Here is a 25326-nt window from a genome sequence, read left to right on the forward strand (position 1 = left end):
GAAAGGGCGAAGCAGGCTCCGGGCTGGCAGCGCGCTGGGAAGGGGCGCGCCCTGCGCGGGGTCGAAGCAGAGGAAAGCTGCCTCATGGCAGTCCTTCCTCTGCCCGGGGGGAGGGCCTTCTGCAAACCTGGCTGGACTCGGAACAATTCATCCTGTTTTTTTTTTTATCCTGTTTTTAATAAAATCATTTTCAGAATCCCAAAGAGGGCGGTACCCAGAGGAATCTGGAAAATACCCCGCAGGGGCGGGGAGTGGGGCGTGTCCGTATCAGGCCGCTGCAGGCGAACAGACGGTCGCATTGCGGGCAGACAACCGTGCACGGTTCCAGAGGCCGAAGCGCGCCCCCGCCCGGGCCGAGCTGCGGGCCCCCACCCACCCTGCGCACACCCCCGCGTACACCCCCGCGTCTCTGGGCCTCGGGGTCCCGGCGGGGGCGGGGCGTCAGCGGCTGGGGGCGGGGCCTGGCGGGGGAGCACGGCTGCGGCGGCGGGAGGTGCGGGCCCTTCCGTCCCCTGGTTGGATCTGGGCTGAACAAGGGGCGGTGTCTTGCGGCGGTTCTGCGGGCCGGCATTGGGCGCTGGATATGGAGGGCGTGGTTTCGTGAAGTCAGTTCCGGTCGGTGTAAATCCCCCGGGGCGGCGGCGAACGGGCTTCAGATGCTTCTGGGTCGCGGTGGGGAGCGCTCCCGAGTCCGAGTGTGTGAGCTTGAGCGCCGAGCGCTAGAGCGACCCGGCGAGGGATGGCGGCCACCGGGACCGCGGCCGCCGCGGCCACGGGCAAACTCCTGGTCCTGCTGCTGCTCGGGCTCACGGCACCCGCCGCGGCTCTGGCCGGCTACATTGAGGTGGGCACCGGGCGAGCGCCCGAGCCCTTTTTCCTGCGCCTGCTGGCGGGCGGGCCGTGGGGTTCGGGCCGGGTGGGGAGCGCGTCGCGTGGGGGCGGTGGGGGTGGTCCGGCTCTGCAGCGGGTCTGGGGCGCCTCCCCCGCCCGCCCCTGCTTGGCGCAGCGCTTAGCGCTGGAGGTCGGGCTGCCTCCGACGCCGCAGAGGCCAAATGAAAGGCATCGGGGTTGCGGGGGGCGGCGGGCAGCCTCGGCCGCCCCAGCCCCCATCCCGCCCGCGGCGGCGCCACATTCTCTGGGGACCCCGCGCGGCCCAGACGCCCACCCCGCCCTCCCCCGGGACCACGCGAGCCTCTGCCGTGCGCCCCGGGGCGGCCCGCAGCCCGAGACCCGGTGCGGCTGGGCTCGCTCCGGGGGCGGCTGTGCAGACCCTGGCCCCGGGCTGGGGCGGGCAGCGCGCTCCACGCGGGGGGCCGGAGCTTCCCACCGGGGAGCGGCGGATGCGGCCTTTGTTGGCGAGGTGGGCCGAGCCGCGGGGATGCGGGCGTCCCGGCTCGGCGCCGGGGGAGTGCCGCGGTGCGGGGCGAGCGCCTCTTGGGCTGCACCGGAGAAGCTCCGCACCCCGCAGCGGGTGTGCCCTCTCCTGCCTGTGTGCCTCCCGCTCCAGATCCTGCGCGCTGGCATCGGGCCTTCGGGAGGAATTGTTAAATATAGCTGTTTGCCTGAGTCCAATAAACAAGGGGAAACCCTTCTCTGCTGCTGGTGTTGTTCCCTTTTGTGGTGGGTTTCAGCGAGCAGGGACGCGGTACCCGTGAAAACGTTGTAAAAACTCTTGTCTAATCGTACTTTTTTGGTGTAAGTAGTTTTTCTGCACCTGATAACCCCGTGCCATCTCTGTGCCGGGAGGATGTTCCAGCGCCTGGGCTCCTGGGTGATTCGCTGGGGTCGGGCCGCGGGGACAGGCGGGGTTGCTGAGGTCCGTGGGTCCTGCAGGGTGGCCTGGACGTGGCCGCTTCCCAGAAACCTTTCTGTTCCTGAGGGAGACGTGGGACTTTAATTTTACTTGCCTTCTCGAAATAGTGCTTGAACTGTCGGACTGGAATGTTTCGGGTGTGTAGTTTATTTCCCCTCTTCGCTATTTTAAAAATTACAATGGATTTCTGCGTGGTTGGCTAATTTCAGAGAGAAGTGAGACTGGATTTGATTACCTAGGCATTGACTGAGAAGTTTCTAATAAAAACCTACAGTTAGAACGTGTTCTTCTGCAGAACGTGTAAATATTTCCACGATTAGAATAAATCTGATCAAGAACGAACCTCCGATGGAACGGCTTAAAACGTTTGTATTCATCCTGCTTAAAGCTTTGATTCTTGGGGGGCCGGGGGGGGAGAAGTTTTAAGTAGAAATAGTTAATGTTTATAATACGCATGCTTTTAGATTAGGATTATTTTCGTTACCACACAGTGGTTAGTTGGATTTATATCTGTGGTCCCCAATATGGTGTCGCAGGGAAGCAAGCTAGATCATTGGGATGGGAGGGGAAGGAAGAAGATTTTGTATGGAACATAGAATTTAACTCTTAGGTCAGGATGTCAAAAACCATTGTTCACACTTTTACCTCACTTCCCAGAGGTATGAGTAACTTCAGGCACTAGTGAATTCACAAAGAAGGGTCCATCAATTTTAAAGTACATCTTCCTTTCAGGTTTAAATGGAATATTAATACTTGATGCCTGCAGAGAAAGAGAAATGAACAATATCAGAATTAGCTGTTGTGGATTAAATTTGATTATTACCCACATCATTGTTCAATCGGAAAGTCTGGCTAGACAGAAAGTAGGCATTAGACATTTCCCTAAAATGGTTTTTGAATGCTGTGTTATGAAACTTCTCTTCTTTGGAACTGTGTTTTTGCCCATACTTGCTAAATTACCTTTCAAATGGTTTTTCCTTTTGTCCAAGAGGCAGCATTTCCTTCATATGTATATAATTTGATTTAGTTTATTTGCTTTCAGGCAAAGGACTGCCTAAGCCTTGATGTAGATGAGAATGGCCTAAATCAGGATTCGCTTTGGGATGGTCCTTATTGAGATGAGCCAAGAGGATTCTAGCCAAATCCCTGATCAAATTGCTTGGCACAGAATTATTGATTGGCCAGTCTTGAGTGTTGCTTGGTGTTGACTGAATTAATCTCTTACACCTGTTTAAAAGAAAAAAAAGTCTCTGTACTCAGGGTCACTTCCTCTGTTAAATCTGAGACAAGTTCGGTCGTGGGCCTGCTCCCATGTGGGATTCTCAGATGGTATTTGTGCTGAAATTCTGCACTCTGTACAGTGGACCTTGAGGCTTCTGAGAGCCAGTTCATTCCACCACATTTTAAAATGGGCCCTTTGATAGTCAATTTTCAGGAAACTCAATGTATGATGTCTGAGGCAGAGGACCAAGAAGCTTTGTGCTGATATTTCTGATGGGTGGTGGAGGGGATGTCACTTTATGACCTGGACAGATACCAATGCCTCTGATAGGAACATCAGCCTGTTAACCTCATAACCATGTAAAAATCGTTTGATAAATGTGATGAGCAGAGTTTTGGCGAATCAGGCCCTCCTCTCGCAGGCTTTTGTTTCATCCTCTAAAGCTGGGCTGTCCCACAGTGTAGCCACTTGCAGTGTGGCTATTGTGATTGAGGAATGAACTTTCCATTTTATTTAATTTTAGCTAATTTATATTTAAAAACAAATACTCTATTCGGTGATTGGAAAACATTTATCTGTGTTTGAAACAACTTGGTATGAGTCTGCTTTTTAAACTTTGATACATTTTATGAAATCTAAATGCAGATCCAGTATTTCTTGTGAAAATTTAGCATCTGAATTGAGGTGTACTGTGGGTGTAAAATGCACACCAAATTTTGAAGACTTAGTATGAAAAAACTTGTAAAATAACTCATTTATAATTTTCATATTGATTGTATTGAAATGATAATATTTTACACATCGGCTAAGTAAAATATATTAAAATTAGTTTCACCTGTTTCTTCTAATTTTAATGTGTCTTCTAGAAAATACAACATATGTAACTCATATCTACTGGACAATACTAATTTAATTGCTTGCTTAAGGTTGGTGCTGCGTGAGTGTTTTTATGAGCACAATTTTTAAATACGTTTTTTCCCCCAATAAAGTCTTGCTTAAAGTTGGTCCAGTATGATCTTTTTTTTTTTTTTTTTTTTTTTACGGTACACGGGCCTCTCACTGTTGTGGCCTCTCCCGTTGCGGAGCACAGGCTCCGGATGCACAGGCTCAGCGGCCATGGCTCACGGGCCCAGCCGCTCCGCGGCATGTGGGATCTTCCCGGACCGGGGCACGAACCCGTGTCCCCTGACTCGTCAGGCGGACTCTCAACCACTGCGCCACCAGGGAAGCCCGGTCCAGTATGATCTTAAGAACAATTTTGAATATTTTTCTGTTACTTTTTTCAATTAGAATTTTTATTTAGAAATAACTTCAAGCTTACAAAAAATTATAAAAATTGTACAAACAGCTCTTATACCCTTTACCCAGATTCATCAATTTAACATTTCTCCTATTCAGCATTTGCTTTTTCATTCATTTTGTTATTACGTGTTTTTTGCTGAACCGTTTTGAGAGCAGGTTGCATACATCATGTCCATCTACCCCTGAAAACTTCAGTGAGTATTTCCTAAGAACCGAGGAAGTTGTCCTACATAAGCTTAGTACAGTTATCAGCTTAAAGAAATTTAACTTTGATACAATACTTTGATCAAGTCTGCTGTCTGTATTCCATTTTGCCAGTTGAACCAATAATGTCCTTCATAGCATTTGAAAACATGTTTTTTGTTTGTTTGTTTAAGAGCTTTAGAATTCTTGGCAATAATATGTGAAGGGTTAATTTTTTTCCAAATATAAAAATCGTATTTTTAACTTATCTGATATTGTTTCAACTCTGGAAAATCAAAACTTAAAAACCTTTCAGGATTCCTTAATTATATTTCTCTTACTGAATTCTTGGGCTTTTGCATTTTTTTTTAAATAAGAAAAGTTATATAGGGAGTGCATATTCATTGTAAAAATTTAAAATGCATTTGAACAGTAAGAAATGAAAAATAATCTGAGATTGTGTTGTCCAGGGAAATCTCACTGTAAACATTTTTGGTGTGGTGTGTATCCTCCTAGAGCTCTCAGGTACATACATTTTTATCAAAGTGAAGCTGGTACCTAACAATTAGTATTTTGAATTGTTCTAAAATGAACTACTGAAAGAAAATAGTTTTCTGTGTGATAAAAGTAGGGATAAATTTTTGTACAGTAACTGTAAAGTCTGTGGAGGGAGGCCATTTGAGAATTCAAAATCACCCATAATCCAATTTTCATGAGTTGTTTTTTTAGTGAGATAAACTAGATTACCTTGACTCTTAATTAAATTTCATATAGTGTACCTTGATTTATGTCCTAGGATGGAAAGTGAACCATGTAGGCGCATTCAAATAGAAACAAGTTCCAGTCCTTTGTATCAAGTACAACTAATAACTACTTTATTGCTGAGAGAAATTTTCTTACATAAGCATCATAAGGCTTTTTTTAATGAAACTTTTTGAAACATAACTATAATCTTTTTAAAATACAACTTTTCATTTGTTATTCATCCCACTAGTGTTTGTTGAACACTGCTACCAGGTTCTCTGTTAGATGCTGAACAGTGCAGTAATAAAAGCAACTGTGCGTGGGGCCTTTTCCTCTGCAGTGCACTTGCGTGATGTGATTTCCAGGCCCTATGCCCAGAGATTCTCATTGAGGATATCTGGGATTCTCATTGTCACAGGCTCCCCAGGGGATTTTTATGTGCAGGTAGAGAAAAACAAACTCCAGTAAACAAAAAGGCAACAGAACTCATTTGGGGACATTATCTTATGTAAGCCCCCAAAAGTCTGGTGAAGTAGGTATTCGTATCCATACCTAAAATGGGAGTCGGGTGAGGCGGAGGGTTCAAGGCAGTGCAGCAGGGCCAGGGTGAAAATTGGTCTGTCGTATTCTGAGTCTGTCGTGCGCTCTTTCTTCTATATCAGGGTGTTTTGGTTGCAGATTTCTTTCTACTCCGGTCTACCTGTTTTCTCCACTATCAAAAAACCTGATGTGAATATTTTCTTTAAAAGAACTAATTTCATAGATGTTGTAATATTATCATGAATCAATATATGGCAAACTGCTAACAGTGGTTATCTTTGAAGGATGTAATTACAGGGGACTTGGCCTTTTTACATTTTCCATAGGTTTTAAAAAACGTCTAATGCTTTTTAATATAACATGCAAGTTCTCTCTTTTTTGTTTGGCTGCGTTGGGTCTTTGTTGCTGCGCGCGGGCTTCCTCTAGTTGCGGCGAGCGGGGGCTACTCTTCTTTGCGGTGCGCGGGCATCTCATTGCGGAGGCTTCTCTTGTTGCGGAGCATGGGCTCCAGGCACGCGGGCTTCAGTAGTTGCGGCACGTGGGCTCAGTAGTTGTGGCTTGCGGGCTCTAGAGCGCAGGCTCAGTAGTTGTGGCGCTCCACGGCATGTGGGATCTTCCCGCACCAGGGCTGGAACCCATGTCCCCTGCATTGGTAGGCGGATTCTTAACCACTGCGCCACGAGGGAAGTCCCTATCTTTGTATTCTGATAACAAACTTTAAGGAAAGAAACGGTGACCACTTGTGGGGAATCTTACCAAAAGCAGTGTATGGGATTATTTGGAAGAGAAGAGGTTACTGGCACCAGATGTATGATCACTGGCCTGGTTGACAGACTATTAGGCAGAGGCTGGCACAGTAACCAATATGACTGGAATAAGACTGTGGTCCAGAAAAAAGTCAGTCAGCATTTGGAGTGGGGCACCTGCGGTGTGGGTTAATTGAACAGCTCAGCACAACCTTTCTACTCTGCCTTCCTCAGCCTCACGCCTCCTGTGGCTGCAGAATGGCTGTTGCAGTGTCAGAGCACGTGCTTTGATTTGATAACGTCCAGGGGATTGTGGGGCTTTCTCAGAGCACATCAGCACAAGACCCCTCAAGTCTTACTGTACAGAATTATATCAGGTGCTTCCAGCCGCACCAGTCATGGGTGGGGAGGGGATGGTGGTGCTGTGATAGGCTTAGACTGCACACTGGGTTCTGTTGGAAAAGCGGGCTGTGGATGTTGGGTAGATAGCAACCCAACGTCTGCTACCAGGTCATTATCTGTTTGGGAGGTTATATAGCTAAGCTGGCTGGAAAGAAAAAGAATGAATTTATTCTTACCTAAATGATCTGTGAGTTAAAGGTTTGCCGGTGAAATTGAGACCTCAAAGGAACCTCTCAGGTGATTATCAGGATCTCGGCACGTCCTTTTGAGAGATATCGCCGTCCAGAACAGAAAGGCAGGAATGGAGAAGTATGTGAAAATTTGTAAGGGAGGTAATTAGCCTAGAGAAGAAGAAAACATGGGATTTAGTGTTGGTGAAGAATGTAAGCATTGTCAGATTTTTATACATTGGCTCTGGAAGGCTAAATAGATGACTTACCTAGGCTGAAGCAGAATTTTTACCTGGAGAAATGAGCCAGTAAGAGTGTGAAGAGTATAGGACCCTTTAATTATGAATATGACCAACATAGTATAGTAAATATATAAAAGATACTCATATCCACCACCCAGTTTTGTTAAATTTTAGCACTTTCTGTATTTGCTTTAGCCTGGTTTTTTTTTTAAAAAAAAAAAAAAAACTAAAACATCATCAGTAGAGAAATAAAACATTGTTAGGCCTCCTTTGAACTTTCCCCCATTCCATTAACCTTCCTTTCCAGAAGTAACTCTTACCTTGAGTTGAGAATTCAGCATTCCCACTCATGTTTTCGTGTTGAGAGAGACCCCTTTCATCTCTCTGGATTCCAAAGAAACTTACCCAGGCTCTTAGAGTTGTAATAAATATTTGTCAGTGCAGAGTGCTAGTTGTTCGAGCATATTAGGGTGCTTTTAGAAGGTAACAATGCTAAGATATTTGAACTGAAAGTAAGGGTAGCCCTGTGCTCATGAAGGTGCCAAGCACTCAAGGCAACATTGCAGCCCTCTCCACCCACATCTCAAGCCTGGAATTTTTTGAGCTTTTAAAAATTTAAACACACAAAGGAAGAAAAGTTATAGCTCAATGTATTTTCATAAAACATACCCGTGTGACCACTGCCAAGGTCAAGAAATAGAACATTCCCGTCCCCCACTTCCCCGTCCCCCTCCCTCTCCCCCAACTATTATCCCAACTTCTATGGTGATTATGTCTTGATTTTCTTTTTTATCGTTTTACCACCCAAGCGTTCATCCCTAAACACTGTAGTTTAGTTTTTCCTGTTTTCTCGCTTTATAGAAATGGAGTCTTTCAGTATATATTGAGTATCTGGCTTCTTTCACTGAGCATGTTTTTGAGGGTCATTTGGATTGATGAGCATAGCTGTGGTTCGCTTGTTTCCACAGCTGTATAGTATTCCAACGTATGAAGAAACCACAATTTGTTCTACTGTTGATGGACATTTGGAATGTTTCTGGTTTGAGGCTATTGAGATAATACTGTCCTCTGCTGCTTGCCTTTTTACACTATTCCTAATGATGTCTTTAGAGGAAGTTCTTAAGTTTAATGTCTAATTTGTCAGTTTTATTTTTTTGAATTATGGTAGGTGCTTTTTGTGTCCCACGTGAGAAGTTTTCCCCACCCTGAGGACATAGTTATTCTCCTGTTGCCTACTAGGGGCCTTTTGTTTTGCCTGTCATATTTGGAGCTACAGTTTACCTGGAACTGATTGTTGTGTAGATATGAAGTATTGGTCTTTTTATTATTCTTTTTTTTTCTGTATGGCTATCCAACTTGCACCATTTATTGTAAAGGTCTCCTTTCCCTTCTGTTCTCCCATGCCACCTTTGTTGTTAATTAATATCTCTGTATGGGTGAGTCTATTTCTGGGCTCTCCTAATCCATTGATCTCTTCTCTATCCCTGTACCAAGTCCACTCTGTCTTAATGACTGTACTTTATAATAAGGTTTTTTTGTTTTTTAAATAATTTTATTTATTTATTTATTTATATTTTTTGGCTGCGTTGGGTCTTTGTTGTTGTGTGTGGGCTTTCTCTAGTTGTGGCGAGCTGGGGCTACTCTTTGTTGCAGTGCGCAGGCTTCTCATTGCGGTGGCTTCTCTTGTGGAGCACAGGCTCTAGGAGCGCGGGCTTCAGTAGTTATGGCGCGCGGGCTCAGTAGTTGTGGCTCTCAGGCTCTAGAGTGCAGGCTCAGTAGTTGTGGTGCATGGGGTTAGTTGCTCCGTGGTATGTGGGATCTTCCCGGGCCAGGGCTTGAACCCATGTCCTGGAATTGGCAGGTGAATTCTTGACCACTGTGCCATCAGGGAAGTCCCTATAACAAGGTTTTATAACTACTAGAGCAAGCCCTTCTGCCTTGGTTGTCTTCAGTAATGTCTTGACTATTCTTTAACCCTTTTCTTTCCATTTACATTTGCCACATTTAGCCAAAAACACTTGTTGGAATTTAGATTCGATTGCATTGAGTCTGTAGTTGAATTGGGAAAAATAGACATTTTTCCAATACTGAGTCTTCCAACCCAGAAACATGGCATATACCTTTATTTAGGTCCTCTCTAATTACTCTCAGTGTTTATAGCTTTTTTCATAGAGATCTTGTACATCTTATGTTAGATTTATCTATATAGATATTTGATGTTTTTAAATGCTATTGTAAATGGCATCTTAAAGTTGTCATTTTGTTGTGGTTGTTGAAATGAAGTTGATATTTTCAAATTGATCATGTATTCAGCGGTCTTGCTAAGCTTGTGTACTAATTCTAATAATTTATCTGTAATTTTGAAAATTTCTGAGTATATTCTGTGAATTGTGACAGTTTTATTTCTTTCCTTTTATTTTAAAAAAACGAGATATAATTGAATATAACATTGTGTAAGTTTACGGTGTACAGTGTTCTGATTTGATACATTTTTATATTGCAGTATGTTTACCATTGTACCATTGCTGCTAATACCTCTATCAAACATAATTATAATTTCTTTTTGGTGGTGAGAGCTATTAAGATCTAGTCTTTTAGCAACTTTGAAGTTTATAAAACAGTATGTTGACTATAATCACTGTGCTGAATGTTACATCTCCAGAGTTTATCTGCTGTTTACAAATTTGTACCATTAAACGACATGCAAGTTTTGATATATAATATTTGCATTATCATTCTAGTAAAAAAATAGATTTTTCCGTTGTGATTTAATTTTTTTACCCAGGTAATTTAGAAGTACACTTCTTAATTTCCAAAGATGTGGAGATTATCTGGTTATCTTTTTGCTGTTTATTTCTAAGTTAACTGCATTGTGGTCAGAGAATTAGCCTATGATTTCAGGTTTTTGAAATTTATTGAGACTTGCTTTATGACCTAGTTTATGATAGAATTTTTGTTGTGTGCATAGAGAAAATGTTTATTCTGTAGTTGTTACTTCCAGTGTTTTATATGTATTCTGATCATGCTGTTTTCATGTTGTTCAGATCTTTATTCTTAGGATTTTTTAAATCTTCTTTTTTTCTTTTATTGAGAAAGGTATGTTAAAAATCTCCCACTGTGATTTTGGGGAAGTTGTTTTTCTCCTTGTTATTCTGACAAGTTTCGCTTTGCTTATTTTGAGGCTGTCATTAGGTGCATACAGATTTAAAATTGCTATCTATTCCTCAAGAATTAGACTTCTCAGAGTTATAGTTTCCCTTGTTATCTCCAGTAAGGTTTTTGCCTTTATCAGTACTTTGTCTACTATTTCCATCTTTGTGTTTTAGATGTGTTTATGGTTGATTTTTCTTTTGTTTACTTAGGAGACAGTGTTTGTCTTTTACTGGAATATTTAGTCCATTTACATTTAATGTGATTGCTAAAGTATTTGGGTTTTCATCTACCTTCTTATTTAGTGTTTTTTGTTTGCTCTGCTGGTTCTTATGTTTCTTTTTTTTTCAAATTGAAGTGTAATTGACACACAACATTATATTCGTTTCAGGTGCACAACATAATGATTTGATATTTGTATGTGTTGTGAAATGATCACTACAGTAAGACTAGTTAACATCCATCACCACAGATAGTTACATATTTTCATGTGTGTGTGATGAGAACTTTTTTTTTTTTGCGGTACACGGGCCTCTCACTGTTGTGGCCTCTCCCGTTGTGGAGCACAGGCTCTGGGTGCGCAGGCTCAGTGGCTATGGCTCACAGGCCCAGCCGCTCTGCAGCATGTGGGATCTTCCTGGACCGGGGCACAAACCCTCGTCCCCTGTATCGGCAGGCGGACTCTCAACCACTGTGCCACCAGGGAAGCCCGAGAACTTTTAAGATTAACTCTCTTAGCAACTTTAAAATATACAATACAGTGTTATTAATTATAGTCACCATGCTGTACATTACATCCCCAGGACTTATTTATATTATAACTGGAAGCTTGTACCTTTTGACCATCTTCACATATTTTGCCCGCCCTCCACTCCTCAACCCCCACCTCCCACCTCTGACAATGAGTGATCTTTTCTCTATATCTACAAGTTCAGTGTTTTTAGAGTCCACATATAAGTGAGATTATACAGTATTTATCTTCCTCCGTCTGACTTATTTCACTTAGCGTAATCCCCTCAAGGGGATTATGTTGTTGTTGCAAATGGTAGGATATCCTTTTTCATAGCTAAATAATATTCGTGTGTGTGTGTGTACACCATTTATTTTTATTCATTCACTTATCAATGAACATTTAGGTTGCTATGTTTATTCCCTTATTTAACTCCTTTGGAGGTGGTTATTATTTTACTTCTCTCTCCTATTACTTTGGAACATATTTGTATAATCTTTTGTTTTCCCTTTAGTGGTTACTTTAGACATTTCAATATCTTTCACTTAATCAGTGTCTTATATTAATTGGTATTTTTGCCCTCCTCCTGCTCAGTAGAAGGTTATTAGAACACTTTAACTCTACTTAACCCCTCTCAGCATTTTTGCCATTGTTGTTACGTATGTTAATTTCATTTAAACCCCAGAAGACCTCATACAAGCCATGTTTTATACAGTCAAATGAATTTAGATCAGTGATTATAAACTTTGGAGGCACACTGGTATCATCTGGGGGAACATTTACAGAACACAGATTGTCTGCACTCCAGTTCAGACAGATTTCATCAGGGTCTCTTGAGGGAGGGTGTCAAGCATTAGTGTTTCTTAAAAACTCCTCCGGTGCTCGCTTCGGCAGCACATATACTAAAATTGGAACGATACAGAGAAGATTAGCATGGCCCCTGCGCAAGGATGACACGCAAATTCATGAAGCGTTCCATATTTTTGTACAGCTACTATGGAGAACAGTATGGAGGTTCCTTAAAAAACTAAAAATAGAACTACCATATGACCCAGCAATCCCACTACTGGGCATATACCCTGAGAAAACCATAATTCAAAAAGAGTCATGTACCAAAATGTTCATTGCAGCTCTATTTACAATAGCCAGGAGATGGAAGCAACCTAAGTGTCCATCACAGATGAATGGATAAAGAAGATGTGGCACATATATACAATGGAATATTACTCAGCCATAAAAAGAAACGAAATTGAGTTATTTGTAGTGAGGTGGATGGACCTAGAGTCTGTCATACAGAGTGAAGTAAGTCAGAAGGAGAAAGACAAATACCGTATGCTAACACATATATATGGAATATAAGGGAAAAAATGTCATGAAGAACCTAGGGGTAAGACGGGAATAAAGACACAGACCTACTAGAGAATGGACTTGAGGATATGGGGAGGGGGATATGGGGAGGATATGTGACAAAGTGAGAGAGTGGCATGGACATATATACACTACCAAACATAAAATAGCTAGCTAGTGGGAAGCAGCCGCATAGCACAGGGAGATCAGCTCGGTGCTTTGTGACTACCTGGATAGGTGGGATAGGGAGGGTGGGAGGGAGGGAGACGCAAGAGGGAGGAGATATGGGAACATATGTATATGTATAACTGATTCACTTTGTTATAAAGCAGAAACTAACACACCATTGTAAAGCAATTATACTCCAATAAAGATGTAAAAAAAAAAAAAAAAAAACTCCGGTGATTCAAAGATGCAGTGAGTTTGAAAGCCTCTGATTTAGATTTACATATTCTCTTTGTTATTCTTCCTGCCTTTTGTATCTCTGACCTTCATTTTGGGATAATTTTTTGTCTTCCAAAACACACTTTAGAATTTTCTTAAGGTTGGCTGGTGATATATATTCTTTCACCAAATACCTGTTTTAGTGTCTTTCTTCAAGATAGGTTCATCGGGAATAGAATTTCTTTCATCATTTTAAAGATCTTATTCTTAATTCTATTCCTGGTCAATATCTTGGTGTTCAATATTATCAATAGCTTATTGGAATTAACTGTCAGATTGTTGTTCCTTTGAAGATAATGTGTCCCTTATCTCTGACTACTTAGTAGATTTTCTCTTTGAATCTGATTTTCAGCAATTTTACTGTGTACCTAGGTTTGGATTTTTAAAAAATGTATAGTCCCTTGCCATCCTTGGGGGATTGGTTCCAGGACACCCCTACCCCCAATACCAAAATCTGTGATGCTCCAGTCTGTTATGTGAAATGGTTCTAGTATTTGCATGTAACCGTCAAATATCCTCCTGTATACTTGCAATCATCTTTAGATTACTTAAAATACCTAATGCAATGTAAATGCTATGTAAATAGTTATAAATATAATGTAAATGCTATGTAAATAGTTGTAAATATAATGTAAATGCTATGTAAATAGTTGGCCCGTGGCAAATTCGAGTTTTGCTATTATGAATTTTCTGAATTTTTTTTCCCCTGAGTAGTTTCAGTGCATGGATACACAATCTGAGGATATGGAAGGCTGACTGTCTTCGGCTTGTAGAGCTCCTTGAATCTGTGGTTTGATGTCTTTCATCAGTTTTAGACAGTTATCAGCCATTATCTAAGTATTTAAATATTGCTTCTGCCTATTTCTCTTTTCTCTAGGACTCCAAAAACAAACATCGTAGACACTGTTACTCTGTCCTGTGTGTTTTTCCATGCCTCATTTGATAGCTTTTCTTTTGACTCATCTTTTGGCTTACTAATGATTTCTCCAGCTATATCTAGTCTACCATGAAGTCCCATCCATTGAGTTCTTAATTTTAGTTGTTATGGTTTTCAGTTTTATAATTTAAAATAGTTTTTTTTAATTGTACCTAGATCAGAGATGAAATTCTCAATTTTTGTCTTTTGTGTCTTTGAACATGAAAAGTATACTTGGAGTCTCTGTCTGGTAATTCCTATGTTTGGGGTCCCTGTGGATCTTTTCCTGTTGTCTGTTTCTGCTGGTTATTTATTCATTTTATTTTGTTTCCTTGTTTGTCAAGTTATTTTTGATTGTGAGCCATATGTTTTATTTACACAAATGCTTATAGATTAATTTAAGGCCTAGGCTAATGTTATGCTCCAGAGAATGTTTGATTTGCTTCTACCTGGAGTTTGATGAACTAGAGATCCAGGATCTCTCATTTCACCGATTGAGAGGATTGGAAGTTGAGCTGCAGTCTCTGTGAAGTCCTGTCAATTCTGGATTACCCTTCTAGGTTCAGCCTGCCTTGGGGTATCAACTCCAAACCACTAGTGTATTTCCAAGTATGTTTCCTTTCTTCTCTCCCTCCTGCCCCTGGACTCCAGTCCCTTTCCCATTGGTCCTTACAGGCTGTTAAAAGCACTGCTCAGCTACTCCCTTTAGGATCTTTCATCATCCCCAGAGGAAAAAAGCCCTGTGAGCTATATTCATCTCCTTGGACTTTCATCCTCCTCTGGTTACTGACCTAGGAAATCTTCCCTGTCTTTTTAGGTCCCTACTGCCTTTAACTAAGTGCTTTTTAAAGAGTATTTAGTTATGTGGCTGCGCTGAGTCTTAGTTGCCGCACGTGGGATCTTTGTTGCCGAGTGTGGGATCTTCATTGTGACACGTGGGATCTTTATTTGCGGCACGTGGGATCTAGTTCCCTGACCAGGGATCAAACCCAGGCCCCCTGCATTGGGAGCGCAGAGTCTTAACCACTGGACCACTAGGGAAGTCTCTAACTAAGTGCTTTTGAAAAATATTTTTTGTTGCTTTTCTAGCTGTCCTCATCAGGAGGGTTGGTCTGAATTACCTAGTTGACCATAACTGGAAATTAATTCCCTTGAAATTAGATACCTACTGGGAGTTTATAGAGAGAACCTGTGTTATTTTATTTTAGGTAGTTGGGGAAGAAGAATAGACAAGCAGGAATAGAGTGGCAGATTCTGGTGGTGGTTGGAGTGATAATAACAGTGATAGTTATATTTATGGTGCAATTAGTATGTATAATGTTTCACATGTACTCACTGAAACCTTTGAACTACCTTCTGAGACACATACTATGGTTATCCCTGTTTTACAGACATAGGAACCAAGGCGTGGACAGATACAGTAACTTGACCTAGGTCACAATCAGTAAGTGATGAATTGGCTCTCAAGTTTGTGCTAACCGGTAGAACAGATGGCCTGGTCAGAGGCCTGGAGAAGGGATATCTCAGGTCAGCACGGGGCCACCAAAGGTTTATGGAGAAGTTACCAAACAGTCAACATTTAGGCAAAAATTTGCAGTACGTGATTCTTAGTAATCAGAAAGTAAAGAGAAAACTCTTCTGAGGTTATTTTTCCATCTTTCTCCACTACCAAACCACTATCAGGTCATGGAACTTAGATTTACAGTCATTGTACGTTATGACTTGAGTGCGTATCATCTCAGGAACCTATTTGCTACTTCTTACAGCCTTTCATTAAAAAAGACAGATTCTAAATTGATTTTTTACAGATGATTATTATGGTGACTCTTAGTGTGTATCCTGTGTTAAGGAAAAAATATATGGTCATCGTGAAAAATCTAGAAAACACAGGTAAAGCTAAAAAACAAACAAAACAAAACAGAAAGAAATTAACTGTAATTTACCATCCAGGTAAGTAACTTAAAAATTTTCCCAGTCTGTGTTCTGGACATCTTTGTTTTTTGAAAGAATGGATTCCCCCTTATATGTTTATAAGCTGTTTTCCTGCCTTTTGACATATTGAATAACTTTCCAAGCCGTTAAAATATTTTACAGCGTCACTTTTAATTGAATCACCCTTCATGGTTTGGGGCATTTGAACGCCCTGCATTTTTAAATATGCAATTTCCACCACTTTTAGTTGCCTTTCATACTCTGAATTTGGAGTACTTAAGCTGATGCACAAATATTTTGAGTTATTGAATGAAAATGCTGCCTGCCAGCCAGTGGTTGGATGTTTGCAGCAGTATTGGAACCATAATTTGAATATTTTATTGCATTTTGCCCTTATTTTATTGTTGAGTAGCACATGGTTTGATGGAGTTGGTGCTTATTTGGTGCTTTCTAGATCTAGAGTCTTTGAACTTAGGTGAACACACAGTGGGCTCAGTTATGTAGAAAGAACTAAGGAATATTTATAAAATGATAGAATTAAGGTTTTTCCCCCATTTTCCCAAGATTAAATGATTATTAAAAAACGCACCACACTGTATAGAAATCAACATTCTCTCCCATAATTTTATGCATCTGGGACTGTAGATATGTCACTGTCCCTGCCCCACATCTTCAAATTAACATTCTTTTTTTTTTAAAATTTTATTATTTATTTTATCTATTTATTTTTTGGCAGTGTTGGGTCTTCTTTGCTGAGGGCAGGCTTTCTCTAGTTGCGGTGAGCGGGGGCTGCTCTTCGTTGCTGTGCACGGGCTTCTCAGTGCGGTGGCTTCTCTCGTTGTGGAGCACGGGCTCTAGGCATGCGGGCTTCAGTAGTTGCGGCACGCGGGCTCAGTAGTTGTGGCTCACAGGCTCTAGAACACAGGTTCAGTAGTTGTGGCGCACCGCCTTAGTTGCTCCACGGCATGTGGGATCTTCCCAGACCAGGGATTGAACCCGTGTCCCCTGCATTGGCAGGCGGATTCTCAACCACTGCGCCACCAGGGAAGCCCCAAATTAACATTCTTAAGTCACAACAATAAGTCTTCTCATAGGGGGCCTTCTGGGAAAGCAAGCTATTTCCTCCGCTCATATTTCCCTCTTTTTGTAGCATGCACCAGCAGTCTATCCAAGAAGAATATACTGGGGAGTAGGGAGGGCATCCACCAGCAAGCCCACGGTTGTTGACAGCCATAAGATTAGTGACAAGCACAAAGGGATATGTCAACATACTGGCAAAAAATCCTGTGACAGCTTGGGAATAACTCTTCATTTCATTCATGGTGGAAACCCCACCTTCCAGTGCATAAGTATTGACGAGGTAGGCCAGTGAGTTACAAAGCCACAAAGAAATGCTGTCACCTAGGAGGCGAGGAAAAAGACCCGCAAAAAATCCTAGGATGGCTTCTTCCCAATAGATAGTTGCTAGGAAGTCACAAAATCCACAGTACTTGGATTCTCTGCCAATGAATTGTACCACAGATCTCAGAGTGATCACGTGGAAGGGATGTATGATGAGAGTAGCAGCAGAATGAGCCGTCACCTCTCGAGTTGTCTCCTTGATAACTCAGTCAAAGGAAGAAGAAACTTCTTTCTGTACATTTCCAGATCCTGACTCCTCAGCCTTGTCACACTCCTGGTAATGCTGTAAAACTTTACCATGGACCACAGTTCCAAGGACCCCTGAACACAGTCTTGGAGTTAAGCCTGTGAACAACCCACGCTTCCCACTGATGCTTGCAATGTGCTGAGCATAATGAGAGGATGAGGAAGCTGATAAAATTGCTGCCCCAAAAATATTTCATTCTGTTGTTGGAGGAAGAGGCTCATATCCCACCTGGATGAGCACCTTCATGTACATGAGTGGCTGGGACAGGATGGTGAGACTAGAGCCCAGGAGCACCTGACTGGCTGCGTCCGCCATGATGGCACCCATGGACAGACAGACAGATGGAACCACCAAGTGACGAAGCTGGTCCCGGATCACGTGCCAGGGCCGCTGGCTTCACTGGCCCGCCCGCAGTGTGCCTAGAATTAAGTTTTTAAGGATAATTTTTTCCTAAAACACTGGAAGTAGTTGAGATTTGTATAAATTATTAGCTTTCTAGTGACAGAACCGCCCCCCCCCCCGCAAATAACGTGCATATCTTTGAACTTGCCCATCTTTTCAGGGTTTTATGTAAAAATAAGAGTCTTCTAATTCTGTCATTTATTTGTTTATAATTTACATTTCTAATTTTTCTTTAATGCAAACAGTATGCAGTAGATATCTCTTTTTTATCCTTTTAGCTGTAGGATATCTCAGATTGACATTTAAAAGAACCTTTGGATATAACTTGTTCCAGAGTTGAAGACTTTCCCTGGTAACTGGTTCATTTGAAGTTCTTCATGGTCATCATTATTGGCAGACATTTATTAAATTACTGTATGCAGGGCACTGCACAGAACACATAGCACACAGCTGAGGGCAGCATATATTGGGTTGGCCAAAAAGTTCATTTGGTTTTTTCTGTAAGATGGCTCTAGTAGCACTTAGTTGTCTTTAACTTCATTTGAAACAGTTTTGTTAGATTGTATTGTGACAGCTGTCATATGAGTATGCCTTTTTTTTTTTTTTTTTTTTTTGCGCTACGCGGGCCCCTCACTGTTGTGGCCTCTCCCGTTGCGGAGCACAGGCTCCAGACGCACAGGCTCAGCGGCCATGGCTCACGGGCCTAGCCGCTCTGCGGCATGTGGGATCCTCCCGGACCGGGGCACAAACCCATGTCCCTTGCGTCGGCAGGTGGGCTCTCAACCACTGCGCCACCAGGGAAGCCCATGAGTATGCATTTTTTAAAAATTATCAAAATTTGTGAATTTTTGTGTAGCCATTTTAATATTGAAGATGGAAGAAAAAACATTTTCAGCATATTATGCTTTATTATTTCAAGAAAAGTAAAAACAACTGAAATGCACAAAAAGATTTGTGCGGTGTATGGAGAAGGTGCTTTGACTGATGGAAGGTGTCAAAAGTGGTTTGTGAAGTTTCGTGCTGGAGATTTCTCGCTGGACGATGCTCCACGGTCGGGTAGACCAGTTGAAGTTGATAGCGATCAACTAGAGACATTAATTGAGAACAATCAGTGTTATACCACTCGGGAGATAGCCGACATACTCAAAATATCCAAATCGAGCATTGAAAATCATTTGCACCAGCTTGGTTATGTGCATCGCGTTGATGTTTGGGTTCCACGTAAGTTGAGAGAAAAAAGCCTCTTGACAGTATTTCCGCATACGATTCTGTACTTAAACATAATGAAAATGTTCGGTTTTTAAAACAAACTGTGATGGGTGATGAAAAGTGATACTGTACAATAACGTAGAACGGAAGAGATCGTGGGGCAAGTGAAATGAGCCACCACCAAGCACACCAAAGTCCAGTCTTCATCCAAAGAAGGTGATGTTATCTATATGTGGTGGGATTGGAAGGGAGTCCTCTATTATGAGCTCCTTCCGGAAAACCAAACGATTCATTCCAACCAGTACTGCTCCCAATTAGACCCACTGAAAGTAGCACTCGACCAAAAGCATCCGGAATTAGTCAACAGAAAACACATAATCTTTCGTCAGGATAACGCAAGACTGCATGTTTCTTTGATGACCAGGCAAAACCTATTACAGCTTGGCTAGGATGTTCTGATTCATCTGCTGTATTCACCGGACATTACACCTTTGGATTTCCATTTATTTCAGTCTTTACAAAATTCTCTTAATGGAAAACATTTCAATTCCCTGGAAGACTAAAAGGCACCTGGGACAGTTCTTTGCTCAAGAAGATAAAACGTTTTGGCGTATGGACACCAAGGGGGGAAAGCTGGCGGGGTGGGGGGGCTGGTGGTGGTGGTGTGATGAATTGGGAGATTGGGATGGACATATATACACTAATGTATAAAATAGATAACTAATAACCTGCTGTGTAAAAAAAGAATACATCAAAAAAAGATTAAAAGTTTTGGGAAGATGAAATTAGGAATTTGCCTGAAAAATGGCAGATAGGTAGTGGAATAAAACGGTGAATATATGCCACGGAGCAACTAAGCCCGTGCGCCACAACTACTGAGCCCACGTGCTGCAACCACTGAAGCCCACGTGCTTAGATCCCATGCTCCGCAACAAGAGAAGCCACCACAATGAGAAGCCCACGCACTGCAACGAAGAGTAGCCCCCGCTCACCGCAACTAGAGAAAAGCCCATGCGGCAACGAAGACCCAATGCAGCCAAAAATAAATTTAAAAAAAAACGGTGAATATGTTTTTCAGTAAAGTTCTTGGTGAAATGAGAAATGTCTTATTTTTACTTAAACACCCAAGGAACTTTTTGGCCAAGCCAACTTTTTGGCTTCTTTTGTTTATCATCCTAAGATGATAAACAAAAGAAGCATTTTAGGTGGTTGGAAAAATGACAATCAACACTTCTCCAGTCTTTTAAAAATAGATTATTTTAATGTAGCTTATCTTTTTTAAAGAACCTATTTATAGGGTTTACTTCCAGGTATTTTTACATTGTCAGCCATTAAGTTCCTGCTTTCAGTTCTTTTGGGTATGTACTGGAAAGTGGAATTGCTGGATCATATGGTAATTCTATGTTTAACTTTTTGAGAACTGCCAACCTCTTTTCCACAGTGGCTGCACCATTTTACGTTCCCACCGTCAGTGGCAAGGGTTCCAGTTTCCACACATCTTGGCCAACACTTGTTTCCTTTATTTTTATTTTTTTGGCTATGGCAGCAGCAGGCCCCCTTTATTTGTCAGAGATTCTCGTCTCCCCAAGGGAGGCTGAGTGTGGGTTGTCATTTTGTTTTATACCCCTGTCTGTTCTCTGTCGTCTAGAGGCACAGAGTTTTCAATGCTTGTTGAAAAGCGGAGAAAGTTGGCTTGAAATCACCTCTTGCAGTAACAATTTATTACTCATTTTCAAGTGAATTGCAAACCACATTTCATAGCGGAACCTTCGCTGATTGGCTGGTTGACTAGCAGACCCTTCGCTGATTGGCTGGTTGACTCTGCCACGCCCCTCCCCCCTTTTGAAGAGGATTTCTGCTTAATGCTGTATGAGTGTTTTTCCTTATAGCAACTCTTTTTTCCTTCCCTCTCTGTCCCCCTCTCTCTCCCTCCCCCTCCGTGTCTCTCTCTCTCTCTGTCTCTGTCTCTCATAGCAACTCTTTAAGAAAAATGATTCCTTGAGGCTTGATTAGCTGCCTCAGGATCTACATTAATAAAATATCCTGCTGGGCTGTTGTTTTGAAAGATTAATCTTGTGAATTGATACAAGTCATTGAGACTCAGTGTTGGTTCGTGTTGTTTTTAAACAATGGAAATAGTAAGGACAGATTAAAATCAGATTAAAATGTTTTAAGTATTGATTTTGAAAGATTAAATACAAAGCACAGACTCAAAGCTGATTAGCTCCCAGCCAAGCTGAGCCATTACGTGTGTGTGGGTGTGTGATGAGTGAAGAAGCAAACTTGTCACAGGATGGCGGAAGTTAAGGCAGATTATAAATCCAGCACCAGTCCCTGGACGATTGGATCCTCACTAAAATATCCCCGTGGTGATCTGATACTAGGCGAGCAGCATTGATGCCTGTCTCTGAAAAGCTATAGAAAATAAAATAGAACATAGACTCTGAGTCAATTTGAGGTAATGATGTTTGTTTCAGTTAACATTAAGAAGGTAATGTTTTAGCTGTACCACTTCTAGCATCCTTTTTACTTGGTAATTTGTGAAGATAAATTTCTTTTGGTTATCACATCAGTATTTGGAACATTTTGGAGTTTTATGGGAGAAAATGTTTAGAAGAAAGCAAAGAGACAAAGAAGTGATCAGAGAGGTAACATATCCTATACAAATATAGGGCCTCGATTACATCATTTTATACCAGCATAGGTAGGGTTCATTGTTGGCCAAGTAAAATATTATCATGTTAAATATTACTGAGACTAAGGTGTGGCTTTTGTGATGTTATGTGAGGGTTACTATTAGTCTTATGTACGTTTGGAAATATTTGAAACCCGTTTTTTCCATAGGGCCAAAGAATTCACTTTAACCTAATATGAACACTTGTTTTCATCCTGGCATCAGGCGTTAGAAGTGAGTTGCAAAAATTCTTCCATTGAGCTACTTAATAGCTGTTCCCAAGGAAGGTGAAGGAGAATCATTCTAATAGGCCAGCACAGATTGCCCAAATTCGGCTTGGGTACTAAGTTACCGGATAGTATTATACTTAAATAGCTGCTTGGCCTGCCAGTTTTTGAAAGCTTCAAGGTGAGCTAGTTCTGATGACTTTGTAAGACTGCTACTACTATAGAGTTTGGGAATATTTCCTTTTATATTAGGATTATTCTGTTCACGTGATGTCTCCCTTACCAGCCCGAGCCTCCATGTGGGTGAGAACTTGTGACTCTTCAATTTGTTGTCTCTGGAGCCTGCTCTAATAAGGCCCTTGCAAATGTGTATTGACTCAAGGTCCTGTGTGATGTGAGTACCATATCATATATACTCTATCTGTTCTGGCCTTTTTTTTTTTGGTCTTTGGAAGACCTTTGGGTTTTGTTTTGTGGTTGTCAGAAGCCTAAGAGAGTGTCTTTTTGTTTTTGTTTCTGTTTTGTCTGTTTGTTAATGTCTCAATCAGGCTTCTTTTACTATTTGTAGGATCTAAAGAGTTGGGGGATGGAGGCGGGTTGTCATCCTCCCCCACCCTCCAGCAGTTGGATAAAATAAGAACTTGGGCTCTTGGCACTGTTTTACCCACTTACATAACCCATACCAAATCCTTTTTAAGAAGAAATGTCTCGAGGTCCTTTTTCCTGTCTAATTCCCGTTCATTATTTTACTTGTAACCACTTGTCTCTTTTGCACGAGCCTGGCCTCTTTAGAGAAGCTTTTTTCTCTTTAGAGAAGCTTACCCATTTAGCCATCCAAGGACCCCATTCCTGCAAATGCCAGAAACTCTTGCTAGCCTTCATAACGGAAGAAAGGGAACTGCAGTTAAACGGAATCTACAGGTAAATGAAAAAAAGTCGTTCGGTCGTGTCTTCCCCTAGCACAGTGTTAGCTGAACACTTAACACAGCGCTGTCCAATAGAAAAAGGCGAGCCACATATGAAATGTAACTTTTTCTAGTTGACATTTTTTTAAAAAGCAAAAATAGGTGAAATGAGCTTTAACAATATAGTCTATTTAACTCAGTATATCTGAGATAATTATCATTTCAACACGTATAATTTCCTGGATGAATGCAGAGGCTTCCTAAGTGGCCTCCTTGTCTCCACCTAATCTTGCCGAATCACACCCTCTCACCTTCTAAAATATGCCTAGCAGGGTCGTTCTGGTGCTGGCGCTGGAGCAGAGCCCCGGCCCAGTTTTCTTGGGGAAGGGGTTCTGGAGACTTAGCCGTCCACTCCCCGCAGCCCCGCGCCTACCCCTGCCGCAGCGCTTCTCAGATGCCAGCGCCGTCTCCACTTCCTTACGTCTTGTGCATAATGTAAGTGCTACACTGTAGGTCTGGGCTTCCCTGGGTCTGGATCCTGCCTCTAAGACGGTGAGCTCCCCAGATACTTAGACTGAGTCTTATTCGCTTACCCAGCGTATTCATTTGCTAGGCTGGCCGTGGCAAAGTACTACAGACTGCGTGGCTTAAGCAGTTGAAATTTATTGTCTCACTGTTCCTGGAGGCTGGAAGTTTAAGATCTACGTGCTGCTGGGTCACGCTCCCTCTGAAGGTCTGAGGGAGGATCTGTCCCAAGCTTCTCTCAGCTTCTGATAGTTCTTGGCTTTGGGCAGCATAACTCCCATCTTCACATGGCATTCTCCCTGTGTGTGTGTGTTGTCTCTTCACATTTTTCCTCCTTTTATAGGGGTGCCATTCAGGTGGGGTTAGGGGCCACCCCACTCTAGTGTGACCTGATCTTAATTACTGATATCTGCAACAACCTTATTTCTAAATAAGGTCGCATTTGGAGGTGATAGAGGTTAGGACTTCAACATATGAATTTAAGGGGGGCACAGTTCAGCTCATAACACCCAGTGACTAGCATATTGACTGTAACGTAACTGTAAAATGATCAAATGACATAATCTGAGGAAAGGATCAGAATTTTATTTTCTTAAAGGCATTATGTTTAAATAATCAAGATAGAAGCTCTCAATTTTATTAATACTTCTCATCTCTAGTTTTCAAATATATTCATAGTTAGTGGCTTTTGAATTGTTGCACCTCAAGAGATGCAGGTGGAGGGACTTCCATGACGGTTCAGTGGCCAGGACTCCGCGCTCCCAATGCAGGGGGCCCAGGTTCCATCCCTGGTCGGGGAACTAGATCCCACATGCCACAACGAAGAGTTTGCATGCTGCAACTAAGACCCGGTGCAGCCAAATAAATATTTTTTAAAAAGAGAGAGATGCAGGTGCAGGGTTCTAGCTCTAACTCTGTCCTGGTGAGAGAATGAATAGACCAACAAGGACAGAGAACAGGAGAGAAGAAAAGATGTCTCTGCAGACTTGATGATGGACCTAGTGACTGAGCCAGCAGACCAGAGAAGCTGGAACCTAAATGCAGGGACACCAGCTAAAAGCAAGCTGATTTGCAGAGCAGACCTTGAATGAGGGATGGAAGCATCAGGGTGAGGCTAATGGCAGGGAGGGGTTGAAACTAAACATGAGTAATCAGGCCCTGAATAACGCACCTCACCCCACCTCGCTGCACCTCAGGAGAAGACTTCAGGTTCCTCGGGACGCCAGGCCCAGCGGAACATGAGGCACTGAGAGGGGAAAGGCTCCCTTCCTAGGCAGACCCGCAGCAGCCAGGCTCGGGGGCCGCAGTCAGGGAGGGAGCTGAAGGATTCCTCTCTGGACAAGTTCTGTCCATGTGCAGCAGGGTCCCTTTCCTAAACACTGAGTTAGATGACTTAGGGTCACCAGCCACTTCAGGAACACCTTGAACAAGAACAACACAGATGGGGGAACAGCAGCTTAAAGACCATGCAGGGAGCAGGCAGGTAACTTCAGTAGGCTCTTGATATTTACCTCAGAGAGGAGAGGTTGTTTCCTCTGTGAGATAATAGTTTGCAATAAAAAAAGGCTTTCCGAGAACAAGGAAGAGTTCTTGGTGGTTAGAAATGTGATACCAGACATTTAAAAGTCTGGTTAGAAATCGTTCTGAAAGGGAACAAAAAGAATCTAGAAAGGAAGAGGTAAGAAAGGAAGAAGATCAATGTAGGAGGTAAGATGCGGCTGATAAGAATTTCAGAAAGAGGAGAGGAAACCCAGGACTGAGTGTTTCCGCGATGATGTGGCCCACTGAGCGCTCAGGCAAGTGAATGACAAAAACTCAGACCCAGGCCTATTAGAATTGAATCTCAGGATACC

General features: G+C 42.4%; 2 protein-coding genes and 1 non-coding gene across 8 annotated transcripts in view; 2 read left to right on the forward strand and 1 right to left on the reverse strand.

Annotated features, from left to right (window-relative positions):
• Positions 1 to 649: 649 nt before the first annotated feature.
• The window catches only part of APLP2 (amyloid beta precursor like protein 2), a 72442-nt gene continuing 47765 nt past the window's right edge, over positions 650 to 25326 (forward strand). For 4 of the 6 annotated variants that reach the window (XM_060160771.1, XM_060160769.1, XM_060160773.1 and 1 more), the window contains exon 1: positions 650 to 844. In XM_060160771.1, the coding sequence (XP_060016754.1) occupies positions 740 to 844 (105 nt within the window). In that variant the 5' untranslated portion in view covers positions 650 to 739. The remainder of the gene's footprint in view (positions 845 to 25326) is intronic. The other 2 variants (XM_060160772.1, XM_060160775.1) reach the window with 1 other exon arrangement.
• On the reverse strand, positions 1010 to 17880 carry LOC132525933 (mitochondrial carrier homolog 2-like). The gene is given in 3 exon segments (XM_060159513.1): positions 1010 to 1529; positions 1715 to 1874; positions 16925 to 17880. Coding segments are annotated over 3 exon segments (1614 nt in total). The 5' UTR covers positions 17859 to 17880.
• On the forward strand, positions 12123 to 12229 carry LOC132526631 (U6 spliceosomal RNA). Its single transcript, XR_009542622.1, has one exon. It is a non-coding gene; the product is annotated as a U6 spliceosomal RNA (small nuclear RNA).

The sequence above is a fragment of the Lagenorhynchus albirostris genome, chromosome 9 (assembly GCF_949774975.1).
Source record: "Lagenorhynchus albirostris chromosome 9, mLagAlb1.1, whole genome shotgun sequence".
Lineage (NCBI taxonomy): Eukaryota > Metazoa > Chordata > Mammalia > Artiodactyla > Delphinidae > Lagenorhynchus > Lagenorhynchus albirostris.